This window comes from Phyllostomus hastatus, unplaced genomic scaffold, assembly GCF_019186645.2.
Source record: "Phyllostomus hastatus isolate PE091 unplaced genomic scaffold, TTU_PhHast_1.1 phas_contig_196, whole genome shotgun sequence".
Lineage (NCBI taxonomy): Eukaryota > Metazoa > Chordata > Mammalia > Chiroptera > Phyllostomidae > Phyllostomus > Phyllostomus hastatus.
Window position 1 is genome coordinate 2818876 of NW_025333709.1, and position 25889 is coordinate 2844764.

The window sequence follows — 25889 nt, forward strand, 5'->3', positions numbered from 1 at the left end:
CCGTCCGTGGCAAAATGTTTCCTGGCCCTTGTTTCAGGCCCCGAGGGGAAGCAGGTGCTTTCCACGCCGTGACAGGCAGGCTGGGGACTGTGCGTCACGCAGGCGGCCGGGTGCGTGAGCTCCGGCAGGGGTGTGTCTCCCTTTCTCCAACTTGGGGACGTGCCGCTCTGTGGTGCTCTGACCCTTCCCCACAGGCCTCCGTGGCATTGCTGGGACACCCCGTGGACCCCCGGCCACGGCCCTGCTCCCTTCCGCCGCCCGCCCCTCAGGGCTCCGGCCTCTCGCACCTCCTCAGCCTTGCGTGTCCCCCCGACCCCGGCCCCCCGCCCAGATTACTCCTGCTCACTGTCAGGCCTTTGCCTCCGGGGACCCTCCCTGACTCTCCGGCCCACCGCAGGGCCTCCTTACAAACCCCGTCACGTGCTCCCGGAATGTCCCCCCCCCACCCCCGACACAGCGCCAACCGTGCGGCTGGTACCTGGCGGCGCTCCTGGGCTAGGAGCCCGGGGAGTCGGGGTGGCACCTGGCTGGCCCCTCTCGGAGCCAGGAGACGGCAGCCCTCTGGGGGTGAGTGCCCGCCCTCTTCCTCCACCCGGGCTTCTCCTCGCGCTTGCAGGAACCCAGGCGGGCCCTGCCGCTTCTGCAGCCTGCTCATGGTCCCGTTTATTCGGAGGAAGAGAAAGGCTCTGATTTTCTGATGTCATTAACTGTTGCTGAAAGTGCTAACCCTGTGCTGGGGCCTTCGATGTAGGCTGTCACGTTAAACCCTTACGGCGGCCCCGCAAGGCAGACACGACCAGCCCATTCAGCAGATGAGGAGAGCGAGGCACAGAGACGCTGGGAAGGGTTCTGTGAGCCCCACGGCCGTTACCCGGTGGGTTTGGGGGCTCAAGCCCCGGTCTCCGTGCCCCCCCGAGAACTCAGTGCTTGCTTTCCTGTCTGAGCTCTTGGGGGTCACGTGACCTGGCTTGCGGTGGGGACGTGTAGACTGGCTCACCGCCCAGGGAAAACACGAGAGGGCTCCCGTGGGCTGTGCAGTGAGCAGTCGGGCCGAAAGGCCCCGCCCCCACGGTCCTGCCCCCAGCAATCTGAGCTCTTCTTCCCGAGCACCTGGCGCCGTCGCGGTCAAGGTTCTCAGCAGAGGTGGGAAGGGGCTGTCATGGGCCGAATTGTGACCCCCGCCCCCGTCCCCACAAAGCAGTAGGCTGAAGTCCTCAGCCCAGGACACCAGAAGGTGATGGTGCGGGGATACAGTCTTTAAAGCGGTCATTGTGAAGACGTGAGGTCGTCGGGTGGGCCCCCGAGCCAGTGCAACTCGCGTCCTGGTGAGAAGAGGTTTGGTCACAACACAGAGGGACACCAGGGGCCCACGTGCGGAGGAAGGACCATGGGAGGACACAGCAGGCAGGCGGCCGTGTGCAGGCCCAGGAGGGGGGCCTCCAAGACCCCTGCTCTGCGGGCACCTTGACCTTGGCCGTCCCTCGTCCGGAGCTGAGAGAGCAGCGTGCAGCCCCTGGAGCCCACGGCCGTGGCGTCCGGCCGCCCGTGGCAGCCCGTGAACCTCGCGCAGCCGCACGGGTGCTAGGAAGCCTCCGATCCGTCCGACGTGGTTTGGCCTGCGTGGGCCCAGCCGCTGCTGCAGCCAGGTCATCTTTCGGAGAACGTTTGCTGGAAAGAGAGCCGTGTGGCTGGCTGTGCCCCAGCGAGACCGCCCCCGTGTGCGGGCGCCTGCACCGCCAGCATCCCCGGGGGCCAGCGTGGGAGGCCCCTGGTGGCCCTGGCTCCATCCTCACTCCTCTGTGGCTCTGTCGCCATGGCAACAGCCCCTCCCATCCCGAGAGCGTGCTCCTGCCAAGACGTCTGGGCGAAGCCGGCCTTGCTCCGTTAAATCGATGGAGCCCAAGGCCACGATGCTCTCATCCCCGAGCCCTCCGCCCACTCTCAGCGTCCACCTCGCAGAGGACACGACCTGGTCCAGCGAGCCCCGCAGCGGCGTTCTTGGGGGAGCTGCATGCTGGGGAGACGCCAGCACTCCAGGACAGGGGGGCAGGGGGAGGGGCAGGGGGAGGGGCAGGGGCCGGAAGGGGAAAGCCGGGTTCTGCCTTTGCTCTGCCACCTGCGTGTGCAGCGCTGGGCGCGTCCTCCCTGGGTGGGCGTGGGGGCCCCTTCCTGCGGTGCCAGGCTCCGCAGCTCCTGGGGGCTGCCCGTGGCTCCAGGCTCAGGCCGGCGCCGCACTGCAGAGCGACCCGCCGAGGAGGCGTCCCCGCGAAGCCCGTCGCGACGCCCCTCACTGCTCGTGCGTGCGCTTCCTGGGGTGTGCGGGCTGCTGCCCCCCGCCCCTCCTCACGCGAGCTCCTTGCAGCACGCACCGGCCGTGTTTGCCCACTTCCCGTGCTCGACCCACTCTGTGGCCAGTAGCAGAGACGGGCCCAGTGGGCGCCTGGTGGCCATCTGTCCCCGTGCCTCTCGCAGGCGAGGGGGGCCAAGGCTCACGGAGGTGCGGCCCAGTGGCCTCCCCGCTGACACGTCTCGGCCCGCCGTCTGGGATCCGCATGGCTGAGGGACCGAGGGCCCGCGGGCTGGCGACGCTGCACGGTGCTGGGGGAAGCCCCGTGGCTGCCGGGTGTTGCGTGCTGCCCTTGGCAGTGGGAGATGACGGAGTTTCTGTAAAAATCTCTGGAACCTGCTGACTGTGCAGAAGGCCCGCCTGAGTCCCATCCCGTCCCGTCCCTGCGTCCTTGGCAGGAAGAGTCGCAGACTTCCCTCCGGGGTGGGCAGGCCCCTGTTTTTGAGCTCTGCTACGTCCCCAAGGTGTGGCCCGAGCTACGGTCAGGTGATCAGGACTGTCTCGTAGGCCCAGCAAGGTGTTCGAGTTCTCTTGGGGACAGGGCGGAGGCCACCACGTGGGGCGGTGGGAGCCCCACGCCTGCTTCTGGGGGCTCCCTCTGGCTGAGACGGGGGGCAGCCAGAGGCAGGGATCTTCCGGCGCAGGGGACCCCTGGACTCGGAGGCCCTCGGATGTGGCAAAGGAGGGAGAGGGAAGAAGGGTGGGAAGCCCCCTGATCCCTGGCCTGGCGGCCCAGGGCCGGGGGAGCCGACACGGAGTGCCGGTGAAAGCAGCAGTGTAGGGAGGGTGGAGAGACACTTGTCCCCAGGGCCAGCCTCACGCCCACTCGGGGTTCTCCTGCCTGCGGGCAGCGGCCCGGGGCCTGAGTTTCCCAGGGCCACCGTGACAAATTTCCACAAACGAGGAGGCTTAGAACCCCAGACATGTGCTCCGTCCTGGAGGCCGGGCGTTGGAAAGGAAGGTGTGGGCAGGGCGGGGCTCCCCCTGCAGGCTCTGGGGAGAGGCTTCCGGCCTCTCCCAGCTCCTGGGGGCCCAGGCCCCGCCTCTGCAGTCTCGTCTTCTCATCCGGGTGTCTCTCCTAAGGATGCTTGTCATTGGATTTAGGGCCCCCCCCACCAAACCCAGATGATCTCATCTCGGGGTCCTCGATTGCATCAGCGGAAGTGCTCTTCCTAGATGAAGTCCCATTCTGCGTCTCTGACGGCTGGGAGGTGGGCGTGGACCGATGTGTGGGGTCGTCACTCCACGCCCTGCGCGGCAGAACGGCACCTCGTGCTCCGTGGAGGGCGGCGAGCCTGGCCTGGCCTGGGCTTCCCTCCCCTCCCCCTCCTCCCCTCCCCTCCCCTCCCCCGGTGCGACCCGCTTCTCGGTCCTCCCGCCTGTGTCTGCCCAGCTTTCCTCACAGGGACAGCCACTCCTGGCTGCCTGCCCGCGCGGGACTGGAAGTGGAGCAGAGCCCGTCAGACAGAGTGCAAGGAGATGGGAAGACAGGGCGGGAGTAATTCCTCCAGCTTTCCCGGGGGCGGGGCTCGTAAACGGGTCTAATCACTCTGGTCCCCGAGGGCGGCCGGTCCCGCCCGGAGCCTCGCGGAGCCTTGTCTGCAGGTGCCTTCATGAGGCTGGCCACGGAAGGCGGGGGGCTACCGGGCGGGGGGGGGGTTGACCTGGAAGTGGAAGGGCACTCCGGGGTGCTGCCCACGCCCCATGGTGCAAGTGAGGGACGCTGAAGCTTGCAGAACGGAAATGACTCGGCGAGTGGCACAGGACGTTCCAAAGACAGCCAAGACCCGAGGCCCAGGCCAAAGCCCAAGGTCACTGCCGAGGTCAGAGCCGCTGCCCACTGTCGCTGTGGGACCAAGCGTGTCAGGGCTCACCAGCATGTGGCCACGTGAGTGTGAGTCCGGGAGTGGTGTTTGCGGTGTCTGTCTGGGGCACCCTCGTCACGCTACCTACGGAGTCTTCTTCCGCACCTGTCCCCCTTGTCAGGGGTCCGTCTTCAGGGCCCTGCTTTACGGAGGGACTGAGGGGCTCCACGGGGACAGCCCCACCCAGTAACGACTGCCTCTCCCACGCCCGAGGCACCGGGGGCGGCAACGCCGCAGGCACTGCCGGGTCCTTGGTGAGTGGAGCCAGGGGTCTCGGAGAGGCCGTCCCAGGACGAGGTGGCCGTGGCCCCCGGGGAGGTGGCCTTGTGCTGCCCGGGGTGCTGGGCGTGGCTCTGGGCCATGACATGCAGAGACAGGCATTGACCGTGACTGTGGCTGTGCCTCCCCCCACCAGGGTCCGGTGTAAACGAAGGCTCCGTGTTTCACAGCTGCCCTTCCCCAGCACCCTCTGTCCCCAGAGCCCCTTTTCGGAAAGAGCAAGCGAGGCTCCCTGACGCCGGGGCCGGGAGAACCTCAGTCCCGGGCTGCCGGGGGGCTGCCGGGGGGCCGCGAGGCCGAGGGTGGTGGCCTCGGCTCTTGTTCCCAGTCAGCCTTGAGCTTCCTCGTCTCCCGAGATTTCCTCTCTGCTCCCTGTGGCACCAGAAAGCCACGGTTTCCAGGGAAACCGTTTCAGGCACTGGTGACGTGGCTCCCTGTCCACTCCTCACGTTCGTGTGTGATTCCTCGTTTCTGGTTAGCGGCGCGCTTCTAGGAGGCCAGCCCCGAGCGTGAGCACAGAGACCCGCCTCCTGCGTCTGACCGCACGGACGCAGCGGCTTTTCTGCTGTTTTGTGGACTCTCCACTTGCGGACATCGACAGGAAACGCCTCTGTCTCTTGGGAGAGGCAGCAGCCTGGGCTGGGGGCGGGGGGCGGAGGAGGGACGGACAGGAGCGATCTCAGAGCTCCCACTGGTGTTCCCGTGGGGCCAGTGACGGCGGCAGCGGACACTCTGAGACAGGCCAGGCTGTGGTTCAAGGCCCTGCCTCTTCTAACCTTCACGGCAAACCTGAGGTTAGTTAGGGCTGTGAACCCATTTTACAGATGAGGACACTGAGGCCTGGAGAACTGGGGAACTCACCCTCGATCACGCAGCCAGGAGCTGGCCGAGCTGGGATTCGAACTCCAGACTCTGACTCCGGGGCCACGTGCACGTGCGGAGGGAAGAGGGGGTTCGTTCAGAGGGAGCAGACTGGGCAGAGCCCCAGGCAGGGCTGGGAAGAGCAGAGGCCAAGGGCGTCGTGGTTCCTGCAGGTGGGGGAGGGCAAGGCCAGTGGGGCAAATCGACCAGTAGGATGTAAGTCGAAAACGTAGATCAAGAGGCTGGCGTGTCCCCAGCCTGGAATGCCACACCAAGGGTTCCGATTGGCTGTCGCAGCAACCGGTAGGGGACAGGACAGCAGCCTGGCCTCTCACTGGGCCACCCGGACAGGCTGCTTGCCCTCCCCGGGCGCCCGTGTGCCCATCAGGCGTGCTGCCCTTGCAGGCAGCGACGTTCTTGGTCCTAAGCAGGAGGCGGGCTCAACGGCTCCCACACACAGGGGGCATGGCTTCAGGTGCAGCCTGATCCAGGATTCAGAAGGCATCGCCAGAGCTTTCTCTGCCCTTCATCCTCAGGGCTGCCTGCTCACCCGCAGGCTCCTGGGTTTCCCTTTGTCACGGCAGCAGATGCGAGCCCCCCCATCCTACCTACCCCCCCCTCTGCTGCCCAGCAGAGAGGACAGAGCAGCCCCCCACACTCCCAGTACCCCAGGTCCTGGGGCCCCTCCACGGCCACGGCCCACACCGTGTGCAGAAGGAGGGGAGTGGTGTGGGGTGGGAGGGGGTGGGAGGGGAGCCCCCGGCTGCCTCACACGCACCCAGGCACAGTTCACCGGGTGCCGGGCACGCAGTAGGCACCCCATTGGCACCCCTGGCTGCCTGCTGGGCTACTGACAGGGACGGTGCCTGGAGTGGGGAGGCCTCTGGGGTCACCCTGCCGGGGTGGGAGTGGGCTGGGCAACAGGTGGGCACTGGCTGCAGAGAGGTCCAGTCCAGAGGGAGGTGGCACGTCCAGCCTTCGGGGGACCGCGGAGGGGTGCCCAGCAGGGGCAGCCAGCAGGTGGTTCAGTGTGCGGGCCCGCAGCCTGGGGACCCTCTGGGGTGGCCGTTTGTCCTGGAGCCCGGGGGACGGGGAGGGGGCTCGGCTGGACGGGTCTGTCAGGGAGAGGGGTGGGGGGGCCTCCGCGGCCGGGCGCCTTCCTTGACCGGGCAGACATCGTGGACATCAAGCCGGCCAACATGGAGGACCTGACCGAGGTCATCACCGCGTCCGAGTTCCACCCACACCACTGCAACCTCTTCGTCTACAGCAGCAGCAAGGGCTCGCTGCGCCTGTGCGACATGCGGGCCGCTGCCCTGTGCGACAAGCACTCCAAGCGTAAGTGCCCCCCCCGTCACCCCCCACTGGGCGTGGTTCCAGAAGGGGAGAGAGACCGTGAGACCGTGGAGGGGGGCTGCGGGCAGAGCAAGGGTGTGTCGTGTGAGATGCGCCTCTGAAGGGGAGCAGTGACTGCAGAGGGTCCGCGTGGAGTGGGGGAGGGGCAGCCCCTGCAGGCGGTCACAGAGAAGACACGGGGGGAGGACACCAGGGTGGGGCGGCAGAGGCCGGAGGCGGCCCCGTGTGGGGTGTTCTTTGAGGGTGGTGACGGCAGGCATTGCCGAGTGGCGTGTGGACCCAGTGACCCCACGGTTTGTGTCATGGGGCGCAGGCGGGCACACGGGTGGGGGTGGGGCAGAGGGGGCGGGGCAGGCTTGTTTGGGACGCGGTAAGTGTGGCAGCCTCTGTACTGGGCTCCGAGGAGGGCCGAGAAGACAGCCGGTGTCTGGAGTGGGGGCAGGGTCCGGCAGGAGGTGACGGCGTGGGAGTTTTCTGGTAACAGTTGGACAGGAAGCCCAGGCGCCACCTACGGTGCCCGCGGTGTGAGTGTGCCCATGACCCCGCGCCAGCCACCCCGTGCTGCGTCCACGTCCCAGCACCGCCCTGGCAGGTGACCTCCGACCCCAATGCCGCAGGCTCTTCCCCCGCAGTCCTGCAGCTCGGAAGTGCGGGTGGGTCTCACCCGACCGGGAGCAAGGTGCGGGCAGGGCTGGCTCCTTTCTGGAAGCTCCGAGTGGTGGGGAGGGGATCCCTGCACTCACCTTCCTCCAGCTTGGAGGGGCTGCCTTCAGTTCTTGGCTCGGGGCCCCTTCCCCCACCTTCCAAGCCAGCCGCCTCACGCTGGCTGACTCCGCGGCCTCCCCCTCACCTCTGGGGGCCTTGAGATGACGTTGGGCACGCACCTGGGCAGCCCAGGAACCCCCCAGCTCAGGGCCAGCCGGCTGTCAACCTCAGCGCCCCCTTGGCCGTGACTGCAACACACGCACGGGTGTGTGATGAGGACGCAGAGAGCTTTGCGCAGGCACCCCCGGCCGGCCGCCTGCCTTCTCCACGCCTGCCCCCTGGGTCCCCGCCCCTGGGTCCCCACCCCGGGGCCAGCGCTGCCCCTCAGGGGACCTGTGGGAGGAAGGGTGAGGTGTCTCGGTGCCTCCTTGTTTTGGGGGCCGAGGTTCAGACGTGCCGCGTGTCCACCGGAGTGACAGGCAGAGACGCCTGTGCACCGGAACGCTGTTCAGCCGTTTCAGATGCTGATTTGGGAGGTTTTGATGGCACGGACGGTGGTTAGGTGGCAAAAGTCCATGGGGAAAAGGCGCGGCAGGGCCTGCCTGGCCCACACAACCGGGAACAGGGAAAACACTGGCAGGAAAAGTGCCCGAGTGAGGGCGCGGTCGTCACTCCCCTCCTGACCTGCGCCTGTCTCTGCACCTGCACCCTCGCCGTGGGTTTTGGTGTCGAGTCAGGGCCCCGTGAGGGCAGACAGGGCCGTGCTGAGGGGGATACGGGCGGACGGTTCTGTGTGCCCCATGTCTCAGCGACGCTCTCCGGCGGGCTGGAGGGGGACGTCTGAGCTCCCCCCACCCCCCCGCCCCGCCTGCCTGGGCCTTTGTAGCTTCGTGGTCCGGTTCCCCAGGGGGTCTGAGCAGGCTGAGCAGCCGCCCCCCAGGGCAGCCACGCCCGTGCCTTTCCCAGGCAGGGGTGCACCCCAGCCCAGCCTCCCGGCACGTAACCGTCCCGGGCCTGGTGCCGGGCAAGCTGTGTGGGAACCGGCCCAGACTCACGTGCAAGGGCTATCGCCTCCCTTTTGGTAACCCACCTCCCCGGCACCCCGACCCCAGGGCTGCCGTGAGTATTAACTTTGGGGCCGGGGCCGGGGCTGAGGCGTGGGTCACCCCTGTGGCTCTAGAAGGCTTCGCCAGGGCCAGGGTTTGGAGGGAAGGACGCTGTGACTGCTGGCCACCGTGGGCTGTCGCTGTGTGTGATGTCTCAGGGGCCAGGGCTCTTGTGGAGAGATTTTGCCTAAACGTTAGAGGTGAAGTTGGTCTTTGCCTTTCCTCCACTCTCTCTGCACAATTTTTTAAAAAAGATTTTATTTACTTATCTTTAGAGAGGGAAGGAAGGGAGGAAGAAAGAGAGAGAGAGAGAGAAACATCAATGTGCGGTTGCTGGGGGCCATGGCCTGCAACCCAGGCATGTGCCCTGACTAAGAATCGAACCTGCGATGCTTTGGTTCGCAGCCCGCACTCAATCCACTGAGCTACGCCAGCCAGGTGAGCTAGACCTTTTGTTTTAAAGAGACCTGGAGATGAGAGCTTCCTTTACGTCTCCCGTCCACTCACCCAGCTAGTGCTCCCAGCTTGGGGACTGGCTGAGAGGGACACCCCGAGACGGATGCTCACGGCGTCACCTCCCCAGCAGGTGACACAGTGGTGCCTGCGCCCTGTGTGAAGGGTGTCCCATGTCACAGGTGGATGTTCGTGCTGCCTTCGGGCAGATGAGGAAACCGAGGCCCCCAGAAGAGCGGCAGCTCCCCCAGACCCCCGCCAGGGCAGAGCTGGGGTGCCCGGCCGCCGCCGCTGCAGCCCACGGCTTCCCGTCTTTCTCCAAAGCAGTAGCGATCAAGGTCTTTTGTCTGCTCGTCATCATGACAGCGTAACCATGGAAACGCCTGTACAGGAGTCCTCCAAATAGACAGTTATTTCTGCTTTTAACAGCGCCGAGTCTGCCAAAGGACGGGCTGTGCCAGAGCACGGAGATTTCTTAGGAGAGGCGATAATGACCGTCGCCGCCCCTGCCGGGATCCCCGCCACAGGCCGCCCCGTGCTGGGCGAGATGACCGCCGCGGCCAGCATGCGGCGGGGGCTTGCTGCGCGCCGGCACTGCGCTGCGCTGGGGTCTCGTCAGGTCCTCGGAGCCAGCCCGCGGCGGAGGGAGCCTGCCGCTCACTCTGCAGACCGGGTGTGCGCCCCTCCTGCGGCCGCCGCAGCAAACTGCCGCACGGTCGGTGGCTCTCACGACACCAGCGGGTGCGTCTGCAGCCCTGGAGCTCAGAGGTCTAGGACCCAGGCGCCGATAGGGCCACCTGCCTTCTGGAAGCATCAGGGGAGAATCTTCTAGGGGCTGCCTGCAGCCCTCCTCCGTCTCCAAAGTGTGGCACGCCCACCTTCGTCTCCAGCACCCGTCTCCTCCCCGGCCCTGACCCTCCTGTCCCCTCTCAGGGCCCCCGTGGTCACAGCAGCCCCTGGGGGGAATGGGACAGTCTCCGCCGCTCAGGACCCTCCATCACGTCCGCAGAGTCGTTTTTCACGTGGGGCGACACACGCTGGGTTCCAAGGATGAGGATGCACGTGTCCTGGGGGGCCACTGTAGTTGACCACAGGGAGGCACAGAGAGGTTGAGACATTTCCCCGAGGCCACACAGCTGGGCCGAGCCCGGAGAGAGACTCCGGTAGTCTCTGCCTGCCAGCCTGCGCACATCCTCACCTCCTCGTCAGAGAGGCCTCGAGAACCGGGAACTCTCGGGGGCACTGTGGGTGAGCCCGGGCCACCGAACGGGGCCGGGTGGGGTGCTCACAGGCCTCAGCCCGGTCAGGGGTCTGGAGTGGAAAGACCAGGCCCAGCACCACTCTGCTGGGGAGGCTCCAGACCCCCAGGCGCAGAGCAGGGTCCCCCAGCAGAGGGGACGGCCGGTGGGCAGGCTCTGTGGCTGGGTGCCGAGGCCCTGGGGTGGGAGCAGTAATTACCGGGAAATGTCCTCAGTGGTCCTGTCCATTAGAGGGGAGGCCCCCGTGTCTCTTCTTAATGCCCCAGGAGGCCCACCGTGGCCTGTGTGAGGGGCGGTGGGCGGGGCCTGACGCAGGAGGGGGCTCGGCAGGCTCTGCTGTCAGTTGATTGAAAAATCCTGCCAATAATTTTTGTAGGAATGTTTGAAAAGAAAAACAAGAACTTTTAGTTTGGGCTTGTTAAAATCCCTTCCCATTCATCCTTTTCTGCTCTGATCCTTCCGTGTTTAAACACCCATCACGCACGCCCAGTGCGGCCGGAACGGAGGCCACAGCGGGCCGTCCGGGGTCTGTTCCCACCTGCTGATCAGGTCTTCCCATTGGCCTTTCGCCTGCGCGGCGTCCTGACCCTCGGAGCCACAGAGGGCGCAGTCCGGGGCCCTGTGACACCCTGTGTGGGTGCACCCACGGCTGTAAGCCGGCCCCCACCCACCCTAACCCCACCAGCCCGAGTGGCTTTGGTGGGGGCTGGCCAGCGAAGTCCACTGAGGAGGGTGAGGGGGCGCAGAGGATCCCCTCACAGTCGGGGTGCGGGGGACAGACCCGGGTTTGTGCTGCTGTAACTCACCTGCTGTTCTGACCCCGAGCGGCGGGCGTGCAGGAACCAGGGGCCCCTGCTGAGAATTTGGGGTCCCTCTTCTCTCCGGCGCCCTGCCCACTTCCTTCCCAATGTCAGGTCACTCTCACTGTCCATTTTATTAAAGTAAGAAGTAGTCCAGTATTGATTTTTTTTCTTTACTCCGGCTCCTGGGAGAAAAGGGACACACCACTGATCCCTTCGGGGCTTAGCGAAGAAAAGCTACGGATGTCTGGACCCGCAGCAGTCAACAGAGGTGGCAGCGTGGTCATTACTATCACCAGGGCACCAACCGTGGTTTCCTGAGATGGCCGGTCAGAATTCGGAGGTTTTAGGGGGCGACGGTGACCCGCCCACCAGCAGGCCCCCTGAGGGGAGTCTTGGAGAAGCCCGCAGCTCCCCGGGCCCCCCTCCCTCCACGCCCTTCCATGGCTCCCTGCTGCCTGCCGGGTGGCCTCCTGCCCCCGGCTCCCTGGGCCTCGCCCACTCCTTTCTCCGTCTACCCGGCCTTCGGCTTGTCCCTGTCTCAGGACCTTTGCACAGGCCCCTCGCCTGCCCGGAGGGCTCCCCTGCTCACTTCGCTGGGACCTCTGCCCGCTCACTCAGCCTGCCCGCGGAGGCCTACTCGTCCACGCCTGCAGCCCCGCCCCCCGCCCCCGTCCCCTCACTCTCCCTCTGGGCTCCGCCTCCCAGCGCCGTCACTGCCGGACGGAACAGCACGTCCCTGCGTGTTCCCGTGCGTCTCTGCGAGGAGCATGTCGGCTGCGGGAGAGCAGGGGCCTTGTGTCGCTCCCAGCAGCTCCCTGGTCCTGGCACAGGGTGGAGGCCCCAGTGAAGGGCGGGGTGGGGGACTGAGAGAACGAGTGAATGAATGAGTGAGTGAGTGAGTGATTACAGGCGAGCATCTGATCAGCTCCGAGGGTTCCCCGCCACCCTGCGGAGGGGAGCTGGGGGCGGAGCTATGCCTCTGGGAAAGGCAGGAACGGCGGGAGTAGCGTGTACCTCGGACAGCAGGGAGAACCGAGGGCCGGCTGTGGGTTACAGGGCTGGGACAGTCCTGGGAGGCGGGAGGCGGGGACTTGTGACTGGGAGGGCACTCCCGTGAGCCTCTGGGGAGGTTTGATCCTCCCCCTGCCCCTGGCTTCAGCCTGGAGGCTCAGCACGGGCGGCAGGCTGGGCAGCCACTCGGCCGGCCTCCACGCGGACAGCTGGACAGGAGGTCAGATGTCTCAGTCCTTCCAGACTGGCTGGTCCTCGGCTGCCCATCCTCTGCTCCATCCCCAGACCCCCCCACTGTCCCAGGCTCACCTGCGGCCAGGTCCTAGGAGTCCAAGGTTGGCCCTGGGGGACTTAGTTCCCGCCCTGCTCCAGCCCCAGGACCACTGGGGGATCTGACTGGCCAGTGGGGGCGCTGGTGAGCAGACGGGCAGGACAGCCAGCCACGGACGGGAGTTTGGGAGAGCTTGTCCTGCTTCCCCCCCGGGAACCAGTGGGCGGGGGACACTGTGCACTGTGTCCCAGACTGGGATCACCCAGCAGGGACAGCAAGCTGTCCCCGTCAGGGGCCAGGTGGGCAAATCCCGGGGTGACGCGGCTGCTCTAGTACAATAATAAGGGGCAGGTGGTGGGTGACAAACGGGACTTGAGCTCCCACTGGGGCATTGAGGCTTGACTGCACTGTGGCCCCCACGGCGGCCAAACAGAAGGCTCCTGCAAGCAGGGCTCGGCCGCGAGCACCCAGCACCCCACGAACAGAGGCCCCAGGGCCAGTCAGAGCCCCAATAAGTGACCAGGACACGGTCCAGAACGTGGAGGAGGTCGGGTCGCCTCACTGGCCTGGAGCGCAGTGAGGATCACCACCAGGGGGCAGTAGAGAGCAGCAAGCCAGCGCTGCTCCACTCAAAACCCCGCCTCCACCCTTTCTCCCAGCTCTGAGGCCTCTGGCGGGGCTGTCCGTCCTCTGAGCCTCCTCGGCTTCCTCAGCTCTGACGTGGGAATAAAAATACTACTTTTTGTCGGGGATTCTATGCAAGTAATGCTCCGTGTGGACTCTGGCTCAGCGTCAGTGCTCAGTAAACATTGCTGGTGCTTCCCTCTTTGTAGGGTTGTTCCGGGCTGATGCCTGACAGGGATTCAGCCTTAGGTTTGATGAACGACTGAGTGACCGCGCAGCACGCATGCAGGGTTGTGTGTCGTTCTGAGGAGCAGCCAGTGACGGCTCTCGGTCTCCGCAGTCTTTGAGGAGCCCGAGGACCCCAGCAACCGCTCCTTCTTCTCGGAAATCATCTCCTCCGTGTCCGACGTGAAGTTCAGCCACAGCGGCCGGTACATGCTCACCCGGGACTATCTCACAGTCAAGGTCTGGGACCTGAACATGGAGGCGAGGCCCATCGAGACCTACCAGGTGGGCAGCAGCGTGGGTGCCCTTGGAGCCCCTCAGCTGGTGGGAGACCCCCGCCGCCCTTTCCTCTGCTGAGAACCCCCACAGAGGGGCTTTCTCATGTAGTGGGGTGGGGCTTTCGGATGCCCATGGCATAGGCGAAGACACAGAGGCTCAGGAAGGGAGCTCAGGAAGGAAGGGTGTGGCTGGGCCCAGGGCAGGGGGGCCCTGCTCAGCCCGGCCCTTCGGGGACCTGTGTGCCTCCTGCTCGCGGCCCCTGCCCTGAGGCCGGGCTGGCCTGCGATCCCGCACCCAGGGCAGCAAGATGAACATCGGGCTGGGCCCAGTTCATGAGTGCACATGATTGAGGGGGTGGACGGTGGCGTCCCTCCCCGGAGCCCGCATCGGCGGTCCTGCCATCAGGGCGCAGGCTCCGCCCTCTCCGGGGAGTGTCCTCAGTGCACGTGGTGGCGAATTGGGAGCATGCTGTGTGTCCCAGTCCTCGACACAGGTCCCGTGAACCCAGCCTGTGAGGTGGAGCATGGGGCACCTTCCCGAAAAGTCTCTATTATTAATTATCCTTCCGTGATGATTTGCTCAGATATGTTGGGGAGTAGAAAACAAACTTCAGGAGACTTGAAAGGAATATGAGACTGCTATAAAGTTGTTTTAAGGCTGTTTCCAGTCATGCCTTTAGCTGGGAAATCAGGGATGCTTCTAGGAGGAGGTGATGTTTGTGCCGGACCTGGTAGGATGAGTAGGAGGATTTGGTTGTGCAGATGTGAACGGGATAACACCCCCTACCCCGAGAAGCCCCAGCCAAACCCTCATGGTGTCACCAAGGTACGCGCAGGGTTCCATACACTTGACACCTGTCCCCTCTGCTCCTCACTGTCCCTGGGAAGGGGGTGCCATCAGCCCCATTTTGCAGGCGGGGAAGCTGGGATTCCGAGCAGCTCAGGTGTGTGGGAGCTGCCTCACAGCTGGGCAGTGGCAGGTTCAGGACCCACGTCGGGGCCCTGCACCCCCCTCTCCGCCTTCTCTCCCTGGCAGGGCCGGGGGCAGGAAGTGTTGTGGGGGCAGACGGGGCCCATTGGGAAGGGACACAAGGTTGAGAGGAGCAGACGGGGTGTTCCAGGAAGCCGCATGCCCATGAGGACGTCTGGCATGTTCTGGTCCGCTACCCTTCTTCCTGCAGTTGTCCCCCTGTCTTGGGTCGATTCCCGAAAGGGCCACCACGGCCCCTTGGGACGGCCTCCCCATCAGCCGTGCGTGCTCACGGGGCGCGGAGGCCTCAGGGAAGTAAGGGCCTGGGCGGTCTGGGGCAGGGGTGCTCCTGGAGGCGGGGCCGGTCTGTGTGAGGGCCCTGGCGCAGGGGCGCAGTTCACGCGGTGAAGGGTCATGGGGGAGCTGGCTGGAATGGGGTGAGGGAGGGGAGGGAAGAAGAGGCTGAGGTCGGAGAGGTGAGTAGGCACGGCCAGGGGGACCTTGGGGAGAAGGGGAGCTTGGAGCAGAGGCGCGACAGGACCGCTCTTGCTGCCCGCACGGGGGACTGGGGCCGGGGCTGCAGGCAGAGGCCGGGTGAGCGGGGGTGGGGGGGTGCAACACCCGAGGGCAGGGGTGTCCGAATCACTGTCCCCAGGGGCCACACCAGCCTCCAGGCTGCCTTCAAAGGGCCGAATGTAGTGTTAGGACTGTATACATGTAACTACCCCTTCACGAGGGGCAAGGAGCTCAGTGCTGCTGCTGGGTAGAAACAAGGTGCTGGGCCGGATGAAACAAGGCGGAGGGCCAGATTCGGCCCACGGGCCTCGTGTTTGCCGCCTGTGCACTAGGGGATGGGGCTCGGAGCAGGCCTCCCGCCTCTCCCGTTCTCAGTGACAGCTGTCACACTGTGTGCGCTCACGTGACCTTTACCCTAGAGGGCATGACCCCGCACCAGCGGTGTCCCATACGTGGTCCCGGAAGAAGCCACGAGGCGTACACTCTTACTGCTTTAAGGACGAAGGAACTGAGGCTCAGAGACGAGAAGCCCCGGGTCCAGGGTCACACAGCTGGGGAGGGGCGGGGCCAGGATTTGGTCCCTTTTGTCCCCACTCTGGCCACAGCCCGGGGTGGGCCACGTGCCGGGCTGTGGGCCCTTCCCGACGAGCAGGGCCCGCTGGGGAGGGCCGCCAGACCCGGGGAGCACAGCCCCTCGCTGCTCGGTGAGGCCCTCCCAGTGGCGGGGCCAGGACCGCCGGGGGCCCCTCCACTCACCGGCCCCTCCCCCCCCCCAGGTGCACGAGTACCTGCGGAGCAAGCTGTGCTCTCTGTACGAGAACGACTGCATCTTTGACAAGTTCGAGTGCGCCTGGAACGGGAGCGACAGGTGACCTCCGACCTCGGGCCAGCGGGGCCTCTGGGGGGGGAGGGGTCCCCCAGTGGGGTGACTGTATGTTCAGGAGTGGGGGTCTCCTGCAGCTGCTGCTGACACCCTGGGGCCCCCTGGCCGATGGGGCCTCTGGAGCCGGGCTGTGCTCTCTGTCCGAGGGGCCGGCTTGGGGGTCATGGCGGGGGGCGGGGGGCACTTCAGGGCGCTGAGAAAGCCAGGATGGAGGCGCAGGGCTGAGCCTGGGCTGAGGGGACCCCTGGTACTCCCTCTAGGCACCTGCGCCCCAGCTGACCCCAGACCCACCCAGTGAGGCTCCTCAGGCACCCACTCTGAGCTGCAGGCCCCAACACACTGGAGGTGCCCTGGCAAACACTGCCAGTGGGTCGTGGGGTGGGGGTTCTGTTCCTAGTGCTGGCCAAAGATAAATCCAACTGCATGGGTGCGAGGATTGGGGGTCCCCACAGGTTGGGACCACTGCCTGCCCTTCCTCCACATTGCCACCAGGGGGCGCGCACGAACAGGCGAAGCCTGGCTCCTCCTTGCAGCCTACTGCCCACCACTTCCTGCTATGGACTTCACACTCTGGCCACCCCAGCCCTGGTAGACTCTGCCACCCTGTTACTGTCCCCCCATCCTGCCATAACCCGCTCTGCTCCTGCCCCTGGAACCCTGCCACTCCTGTCACCTCACATGACTCACTCAACTCAGGGGCACCTCCTCCAGGAAGGCCTCCGGATCCTCTCCAACTTGCCCCCGAACCTCCTGGGCTTTCCTTTCCTGTCTTGGCATTTATCATATTTCCTCCTTGCCTCTGGTTGCCTCCCCCACCAGTTGGGGCCCCCCTCTGAGCCGCTCCCCGGGGGCTCAGGAGTGCCTGGTCTGGAAGGCGTGGTCCTGTGCCGCCGTCTCTCCTTCATCCCGAATGCCCCCCTGCGCCCGGCCCGCCCTGTGGACAGGGATCTCGAGATGGATAAGCCCCGGCCCCTGCCTTCCCCCAGCCCAGAGGCTCAGGGGAGGGCAAGTGCTGCCCCCCTCCGGGCCTCACCCCTGCAGACCCAGCCAACCTGAATCCCACGGGCTCGGCGTGTGCCGTCCCTCTCCTGCCGATGGGACACTTCAGGTCCCCAGAGCACGGCCACCCAGACCGCCGGTGTCTGCTAACCTCGCCACGGCGCCTAGCCCGCCTCCAGCAAGACTTAGGTGGCAGCCTGGGGTAGAGGAAAGGTTTTGGTCTGACGCCTTGACTTCTTGACTGTCAAGTCCACGCCTTGACAGTGTGGACTTCTGGTCCACACTCCTGCATTCTCCAGCCCAGCGTAAGCCCCTGGACCTCCTGAGCCTGCTCACCCGGAAGGTGGCCTTCCGGGACCTCCCTGAGGCTGAGGGCTGGTGTGTGAAGCTCCTGGCAAGGCCACGGGTCCGCACTGGCCGTGGACGGTCCGGTGATTTGCATGCAGGGGTCTGCTGCCCACCCCGGTTGCCCACTGGGTCTCCAAGACCCACCTCAAATGCCACCCCCTCTAGGAAGCTCTCCTTGATCTGCCTGAGAGAAAGGGATTTGTGTCAACAAAGCGTCTTCTGGCTGCAGGAGTCAGACAAGCCTAAGCTGGTTCTGAGCAGTTCCGGGCCCCGCTACCCCAGGGCTGTGGCTTGGGGGCCATCTCCTCTCTGTCCCGTCTCCCCTGGGCTCCTCACTGCGTCTCCTTACACTGTAGCTTCATCGTCTCCTGCTGGAGACATTGCCCCCTTGCTGCTGGGGGGTGATGACCCCAAACGGTGCCCCTCCCTCGTCCTCATAACCCCTACCAGGGCCTAGGAAAAATTCCCACAAAAGGATCTGATTGGCTTTGTTTGGGTCACATGCTCCCTTTCTGACCAGTCAGCCTGGACAGCATTAGAACACGTCACAGTGGGCCGGCCGGGGACAGGTGGAGCTCTCTGGTCGACAGACCCTCCAGAAGCACGGGGGTGGGGCAGGCCCCTTCCCAGCAGCGGAGAGAGGAGAGCTGGGCAGCGGGAGTGGGCAGGCCCCGGACCCCACATGCAGATGAGGAAAACGAGGCCCGCAGAGGGGAGCAACTTGTCCCGGTGCAAGCCAGCGCAGGCACCGCCCTTTGCCCTGTTTGAGGACCCTCTGGGGTATAAGAGAGCATTTACAAATGCCTGCCGTGGTTTGCTCAGGGCCGGGACCTGGCGTCCCCAGGGGAGAGACCCTCTTCCTGCAGGTGGGGAGGAGGCTCTGTCTCCCCGGGAGCTGTCGCCTGGGTCCTGCCCCTTCACAGAACCAGGATTAGTAACTGTGGGTGCAGCTCACTTGAATGGTCTGACTCTCGCTTCCCCGCAATTATCGGGAGAAGAATGGGTGTTGTGTGAAAGCACCCCCAGGGTGTGCTGTGTTTGCTAAAGAACAAAGGAGCGCAGCCTTTGTGGAGGGCCGGGTGTGGCCCGCGGGCTCCCAGCCCCCGGCAGGCAGGGCCCAGCCCGCCCCCGGAGCCTTCCCACTGCCTCTCTGGTCTCCCGGCTCCGATGAGTCAGCGTGGCTTCCGGCCACGAGGATTAGAATGAGAGGCACCTGTTGGCATTGAGGAGACGGGGTCTCCAGAGCCCAGCACCCTTCTCAGTGCCTGCCTGCGTTACCCAGCACACCCCACCCGGGGCCGGGGGCCCTCGGCACCCGCCCCCCATGTTATAGGTGGGAAAGCAGAGCTGGGACAGACCTGAGGGGAACTGGCCAGGGCCCAGCACCTGCCCGCACTGCCCAGCCTGGGAGCCAGCCTTTGCCTGTCGGGGCCAGTAACTCGGGTGGGGAGAGCAAGCCCTCAGGTCACCCAGCCTCTGGGGCTGCCCTGCCTGGCTCCTGACCCCCCGTCTGAGCTCCCGGCCGACCCCTGACCAGCGGGCCTGCTTGAGGACCAGGGCGGCACCCACCCCAGGTGGCTGAGTGCACCCGGCCGGGGCTGCTGTGGGGCCCGATGGGCTTGCCAGGGGTCCCCTCTTCTCCACAGGCTCTGGGTGTCGGCTGCCTAAGAGGGCGGCCTGGGCTGGGGTGGAGATCCCAGGGCGAGAGGTCAGAGGGCGGGGCTTGGGGGCCTGGCCCCCCCTGGGGGAAGGAGAGAAGAGCCCGCCTTCTGTCGCTGTCGCCCCAGCATGTCACCCCACGGTCCTGTGGCCGGCACGGCGTGGCAGGGGAGCAGGGCGGGGGCAGGAAGGAGGGAAAGCAGAAGCCGCTTCTGAAACTGCTGGTCCCACGGGCGTGGGGCCGGTCAGCGCCGGCCACTTTGCTCCATTTCCTGTGGGATCCCGGCAGGTGCGACCCAGCCAGGCGCAGAGCCTGACCCCGTGGGTGCCTGTCAGGGCCACAGGCGCGTCCCCCCTTGTCGTCTGCTCCAGACAGGCCTGGTGGGGTGCTTCCCGGGGCCGGGAGGTCAGAGTTGGTGCTGGCTGCGCTCTCTCTCTCTCTCTGACCCCCACCCTCTCTCCCTCTCTCTCTCTGACCCCCACTCTCTCTCTCTCTCTCTCTCTCTCTGACCCCCACCCTCTCTCTCTGACCCCCACCCTCTCTCTCTCTCTCTCTCTCTCTGACCCCCACCCTCTCTCTCTCTCTCTCTCTCTCACACACACACACACACACCCCTATGCACACTATTCTCCTGCCCCCGGGGGAGTGGCTCCCCTCTGTCACCATGGTTGCTTGGGGACCAGCATGTCCATGACAGGCCACAGTTGCCCCCCGGTGTCCACTCGTTATTGCCAGGGCTAACCCTGAGCCCCTGCTCCCCCCTCCCCGGCCCAGGGACACCGTGGCACTGAGGGCTGTGTGGCCTCTCTGGAGTCCTCAGCCTCGGCTGCAACGTCGGCCTCCCTGGCCCCCGGCTCTGTCCCCCAGGGTGGCCTTTGGGAAGCCCTGCCCACAGAAACCACCAGCACAGAGGTCCCCAGGTCCTGCTTGGGCTCTCCCAGGTCCTAAGGCCAGAGTGTGTCTTCCAGGAGGACCACTCTGGGTTGGGGACTTCGCTGCCACTCCCTCCTTCCAGCCTGCTCTCTGTCCTCTGTCCCGAGCCCCCAGTGAAGGTCGAGGCCACTCCCGGGGATGACCTGGCCAAGGGCCCCCACTGGGTGGCCTCCTGTTGGCCAAAATGGCCAGGTGCCGGGACGCCGAGGGGCAGCCGCCGGCCCTCACGCCCCTGCCAATGACCGATTCGCCAGCCCTTCCCTGGTTTTGGGGTGTCCTCAGGCTCAGGGGACTCCCTGCTACCTCCCTGGGGGGTCTCACTGCAGTGAGGCCCCCCCGGGCCATGACTGAGGGGACGTCAGAGCCAGCCCAGCCTTCCTTTGAGAGCAAAGAGGGCCTCCTTCCGGCTGGTGAGTGGGGGGGCGGCAGGCACACTCCTCCCCCAGCAGTCGGGGTGGGCTCTGCCCACTCACGGGCACCCCACCCGCCATTGTGTGCCCCCCTCCACACACCTCGTTGAATCGTCTCGGCAACCAGCTGTTCTGCCACGTGAACCGAGGTGTTAGAGGCAGAATCTCAGAGCAGAAAAGAACGCAGCCTGAAAATACATTCGAGTTCTCCGCCCACCCTCCCCTCTTCGCGGGAGCTGACAGATCTCAGACAGCAGAACTGTCTGCCTGGTGCCCTTCCCGGGCATGCACCCCCCCCCCCCCCGCACCCGAGGCCCCCAGCCCCACCCAGAGAGCTTCCGAGAGGCCCTCTACGCCCCGCTGGCCCCGCCTCGCTCAGAGGCCTGGCTGCCCGCGTGAGCACCGCCGGGGTCCACCCCCACACCCCAGGACTTCCACAGGAGAGCCAGTTTACAGACGGGCCTTAGCCCCATCGCCCCCAAACACCTACCCGCTGATCTCTGAACATGAGGTCAGAGAAAACAGTTTGGGTGTCAAAGGGCTCTGGCCGCCTGTGGCCACCGCGCCCGCTGCGCAGCAGGGCCCTCCCCCCCAAGCCGCCCATGGTGGGGAACCAACCGGGAATTCTTGTCCGGAACGCGCCAGGCCCCCCCCCCTCCAGCCCCCGCCCGCCTGCAGGTTCCTCCTGTGGGAGCCAGAGCTTCAAGGGCCGCCTGATGCTGAGAAAGGAGAGAGGCGAGCCCCCTGATTTCTTTCTTTCAAAAAAGATTTTATTTATCTTTAGAGAGAGGGGGAGGGAGGGGAAGGAGAGGGAGAGAAACGTCGATGTGAAAGAGAAACATGGATCCCCGGGCCGCCTCTCACACAGGCCCCGGACCCGCAGCGCAGGCGTGAGCCGTGACGGGGAGTCAAACCAGTGCCCCTTCGCTTTGTGGGGCGACGCCCACCCAGAGCCACGCCAGCCAGGGCAGCCCCCTGGTTTCCTGGTGGATGGACAGACGGAACCTTCTCCTTAGCAGGGTGGGGCCGGCCCGTGAGCAGCTGCACGGGGGCCGCGTGCAAACAGCGTTCACGGACCCCGCCGCGCAGAGAGCAGAGGGTCCCCCGGGTCCTGCGGGAAGGGCGGGCCGGGCCGACTCCCAGGTGGCCCTTGGTCAGCCCCGGGCGTGCAGCCCAGAGTCTTCTGTGTTCGTCCCTTTGCCCCACTGTCGGGTGCCCCCCGCTCCCCCCTCCCGAAAGTCCGGGGCTCTCGCTCCGGGGCAGAGGGGAAGAGGGGCGGGAGAACAGCGCCGTGGCGTTCGGGGCAGAGCCCTAACGGGGCCTTGGTTCCTGGCCTTGAGGTCTGAGGACGAGACCCCGAGAGAAAGGAGTCTCTGGGGCAGGCCCGGCCCCGGGTCCCATCCCCTTCCCTCCCGCGGGCTCCCTCTCCGGGGAGGGAGGGCCCCGCAGCCCCGGGTGTGTGTTTCCGGAAGGGGCGGGCCTCCCTTTCCCGCGCCCCGCGCGCCTGACTCCTCCCCTTCTCCGCCAGCGTCATCATGACCGGGGCCTACAACAACTTCTTCCGCATGTTCGACCGCAACACCAAGCGGGACGTGACCCTGGAGGCCTCGAGGGAGAGCAGCAAGCCGCGGGCGGTGCTCAAGCCGCGGCGCGTGTGCGTGGGCGGCAAGCGCCGGCGCGACGACATCAGCGTGGACAGCCTGGACTTCACCAAGAAGATCCTGCACACGGCCTGGCACCCGGCCGAGAACATCATCGCCATCGCGGCCACCAACAACCTGTACATCTTCCAGGACAAGGTCAACTCCGAGATGCACTAGGCGGGCGCAGAGCCCCGTCCCGGGAGCCCGCCCCTGGTGGCTGTCCCCGACACGACGGTTGAACAGCCACTGGAGGAGAGGACGTGGCCCCTGGGCCCAGCCCCTCCCGGGGCTTCCCTGGGCCAGGCGCCTTTGCTGGGACCTGTGTCAAGGGAGGGACGCAAAGCCGTCCCAGCTGCAGGTCGAAACGCGGGGACGTGAGGGTCGGCCTCCAAGTTCAGGGTTCTTTCATTCCTGCTCTTGACCTGCCTGCGGTCTTTACCACATTGTTAGGGTTTTTACATCTCCAGGTTACTTTTTCACTTCAGCGGTTTCTTTTAAGCCCAGCGGGAGCCAATGGGAGCTGTTACTCTCGTGCCTCGGTGGTCCCGGATCGCGGGCCTCTGGGGGCAGCGAAGGAAGCTCAGACGAGCCAGCCAGGGGTCCTCTGATCGTAAAAGGGGTGGTCTCCACTGTCTCAGAGCTGAGGGTCTCACCTTTGCATTTTGGATTGTGAGTTCAAATGCTGAGACTTGGGGGCTGCAAGCCTGTCTTTTGGGTTCTCTCAGTGTCTTTCAGTATCGCCGGTCTGTTAGGTTTCCGAGTAGGAAAGGGCGGGGCTGGCATTTCCCATGTGCGCCTGTAACTCTCACCCCATTTAACCCAACTTCGCTGCGGCGTCGGCCGTGGGCCCGGTCCCCCGGTCCCCCTGTGCACCCTCGTTCCTCATCCGTCACTGGACACTTCGTGGGAACTCACCTGGCTCTGTCCTTGACCTTCTGGAACCTTCCTCACACACACACCAACCACTCACTGCTCTGTCCGAGTCAGGTGCGGGGGGCGAAAACGGGGACAGGAGATGGAGGCCCTGCAGTGACTGACGGGTGGCCCATGGCACGTGCCAACCACGAGGTGGCATCCAGAGCCCGCCCGGGCCTTCCCACGGGCGCTTTCCTACCCGCGTCGTGGCTCACAGTGAAACCACAGTCTCCCCTGGAAGGTGACCTTCAGTGTGAAGAGGGACAGAGCAGGGGGGACAGTGACGGGGGACAGTGACAGGGTCCTGGGGGCACCGAGGCGCAGGAGGGGGAACGGAGAAGGCCCTGGAGGCTCCTCGCCCTGTTTGATGGTGCCAGAAGTCTGGCCTGCCCCATGGTCCCCCCATCCCATGGCCTCCCCATCCCGTGGTCCCCCCATCCCGTGGTCCCCCTTCACCCACGCTGCACCTGGCTCCTTTCCCGATGCACCGAACCGCCTCCAACAGAAACTTGCATGTTATGGCCATTTTAGGGCACCTTCTCTTTCCTGGCCACTCAGTCTCAGGACAGTTCCCCCAGGGCCACAGAGGTCAAGGCCAGCCCCACCCACCCCACCACCCACCCACCCACCTGCTGCCCAGGAAACAGACCCACGCGAGACTTTTCTCCGTGGATGACGGTGTACCTTTGTGTGTGTCAAAGCACAAAACGCATGTTCACTCAGCTCCGGCCCTGCGGTCCTTACACAGGGAAACAGGCCCCGGGGTTCTTTTTTTAATCAACACGAATGAAGAATGTTTGTTTCTATGTCACTGTACAACCCAGGCCCTCTGGACAGTATTATATGTACATATCCTGACTGAGAGGGGCAATCACGGGGTTCGAGTCGTTCTTTCCCCCCTTTGTAAAGAGGCTCACGAATGTGGTCGCTTGTATAGGAACCTTGTTGAAGCCACAGTCCAGCTCGGAGGGCCTTGCGCACTCCCGGGGGTGCTCGGCCCCGCCCACGCCCCTGCGTGAGTCGGCCGCCGAGAGGCAGCTCGCGCCGGCAGCTGGAGGGGACTGTCCAGTCGGATCAGACAGCGGGTTCGCCCTTTCCTTCTTCCAGGTGCGTGTCTTACTTACGCTGGATTCGAACCGAGGTCTTAATACAGCTCCTAGTTCCTTAACCTGTTTTAAACTTTGGATACCAAAATGAAAAGAAACATAGAAAAAGGACCAGGAAAAAAAAAAGGGGTCTTTTTCGAAGAAAAGCCTGGGAAGTAATGGCCAAAGCAAACCGCGAAGAATAAAATGTGTGTCGAGAAGAGGTGGGCGGGGCGGGGGCGAGGCGGGAAACGGCGGAACGACCCGCGGAGCAGCCGTGGGCCCTGGGCCCCCTCTCCGCCGGGTGTCCTGCCCCCGGGGACTGTGTGGCGCGCGTGCTCATCGTCATTGTGAAGTGGTGGGGTGGTTTCTGTTTTTGGTTTCGTTCCCTCCGAGGACGGAGCTCTCGGGCGCGCGCAGCCCGCGCTGGCGGAGTCGGAGGGTCGGGCCCTCCCGGCCTCCGTAACTCACAGGTGCGTTGTTTTCTTCGGTGTCTCACAAAGTAGCCAACTGTTGAATAAAACTATAAATATGTGAATACCAGCTTTTTCCAATAAAATAACAAATGTTACATCGAAAATGAGGCTCGGCGTGGCGCTTGTCTTTGAGGAGGCCCCGGGCAGGGCGGTGGGGCCTGTGGCGGGGGGGGGCCCTACGGCGGAGGGGGGCGCACAGGGGCGCTGGGGGAGCCTGGGCTCCCTCAAGGCTTTGCTGCCTCCAGCTCCTAAGGCAGCTTCTGATCTTTCCGAGCTCTGAGGTCCTCCCCGGGGACATGGGGCTCATAGTAGCATCGACCTCGCCATCCTGGGGGAGGGGCGAGATACGGCCTTGGAGCCCAGTGCTGGGCATGCAAGCCCCCAACACTCGTGGTTGTTCGGAGCCAGTGAGCGTAACCCGCCCCGATTCCCAAAGATCCTCACACTGTCCCACGATCTACTTGGACCCTCACGTCCAGCACGAGAACACGGCACAGAGGAGGCACTGAGGTTCGGAGAGGTCAAGGCCTTTGCTGGAGGCCACGCAGCTAGCGTGCGCAGGGCTGGGTTCTGAGCTTGGGCTGGCTGCCTCCTAATCCAGGGGTCCCCTGAAGGCCCCTCCCCCGTTCCTCCGTGTCCCAGGGAATGGGGGCCCGAAAGGACAGGGACCACAGGGTGTCAGAGAGGCCCCTCCCCCCTTGCTGCCCCGGCCGAGGTGAATGAGGACATGTGGGGACGCATGTGGGCGCCCCTCCTCGCAGTCTGGGCCCCGCCCCTGCGGGATCAAGGGGCGCTCACACCCAGGCCCAGCGGGAGGGAGGCGGGAGCCCTTCCCCAGGGTCTGCTGCTGGGGCTTCCGGCAGCTCCACTCCCCATCAACCACGCAGACCTCAGGACGGGGTGTGAAGTGGGAGAAAGCCGCTTCCTGGCCGTGTGACCTTGGACGTGAGGCCGACCTCTCCCAGCCGCACCTGTGGGCCAGAGGGCACTGCCACTCCTGATCCCGTGGTGCCACTGTGCGGGGGACGCGATGTGTCATCTCATTTTAGGCTCCCTTTTGAGGCGGGACTCAGCGTGTGGACCCCGAGGTGGGGAGAGTAGCCCGGGTCCCCAGGGGGACCTGCCTGCCCCGAGCGCGCTGGGAAGCGGAGCCCCTCGCTGGCCGTGCTCGGAGGGAGCCGCATCAATGGGAGGGGGCGGGGGAGGTGGGGCTGAGGGCCCCGCCTGCCACCCTGGCTGGGAAGGAGGAGGGAGGGGCATGAGGCGGCTCGGGGAGCTAGAAAGGGCCTCTGGAAGGCACCAGCCCCGTCCACGCTGGGACTTGAGCCCAGGGGCCCCAGGTGAGACTTCTGACCACAGACGGCAAGAGAGTAGGCGTGGCGTGCGGTGAGGGCAGCAGCGGCCCGCACGGGGGAGCGCCCTCAGGCACGTCCAGCCACTGGCCCATGTCACACACCCGAGAGTGGGCAGCAGAGGGGGGATGGGACGCCACATCGCCCTTCGTGAGGGTGGCAGGGTGTGGCCCCACTGGGGAGCTCCCGGAAGTACTCGGGGGGCATGCAGCCTGGTGGGGAAACACAGGGGCAGGCAGGGGCTCCTAGAAGGTCA

General features: G+C 65.4%; 1 protein-coding gene across 2 annotated transcripts in view; it reads left to right on the top strand.

Moving 5' to 3' along the window:
• Nucleotides 1-24385, top strand: part of PPP2R2C (protein phosphatase 2 regulatory subunit Bgamma) — an 80219-nt gene extending 55834 nt beyond the window's left edge. For both annotated transcript variants that reach the window (XM_045834612.1, XM_045834613.1), the window contains exons 6-9: nt 6526-6690; nt 13281-13450; nt 15706-15797; nt 21691-24385. In XM_045834612.1, coding sequence (XP_045690568.1) covers nt 6526-6690; nt 13281-13450; nt 15706-15797; nt 21691-21982 — 719 coding nt within the window. In that variant the 3' untranslated portion in view covers nt 21983-24385. The remainder of the gene's footprint in view (nt 1-6525; nt 6691-13280; nt 13451-15705; nt 15798-21690) is intronic.
• Nucleotides 24386-25889: the final 1504 nt, after the last annotated feature.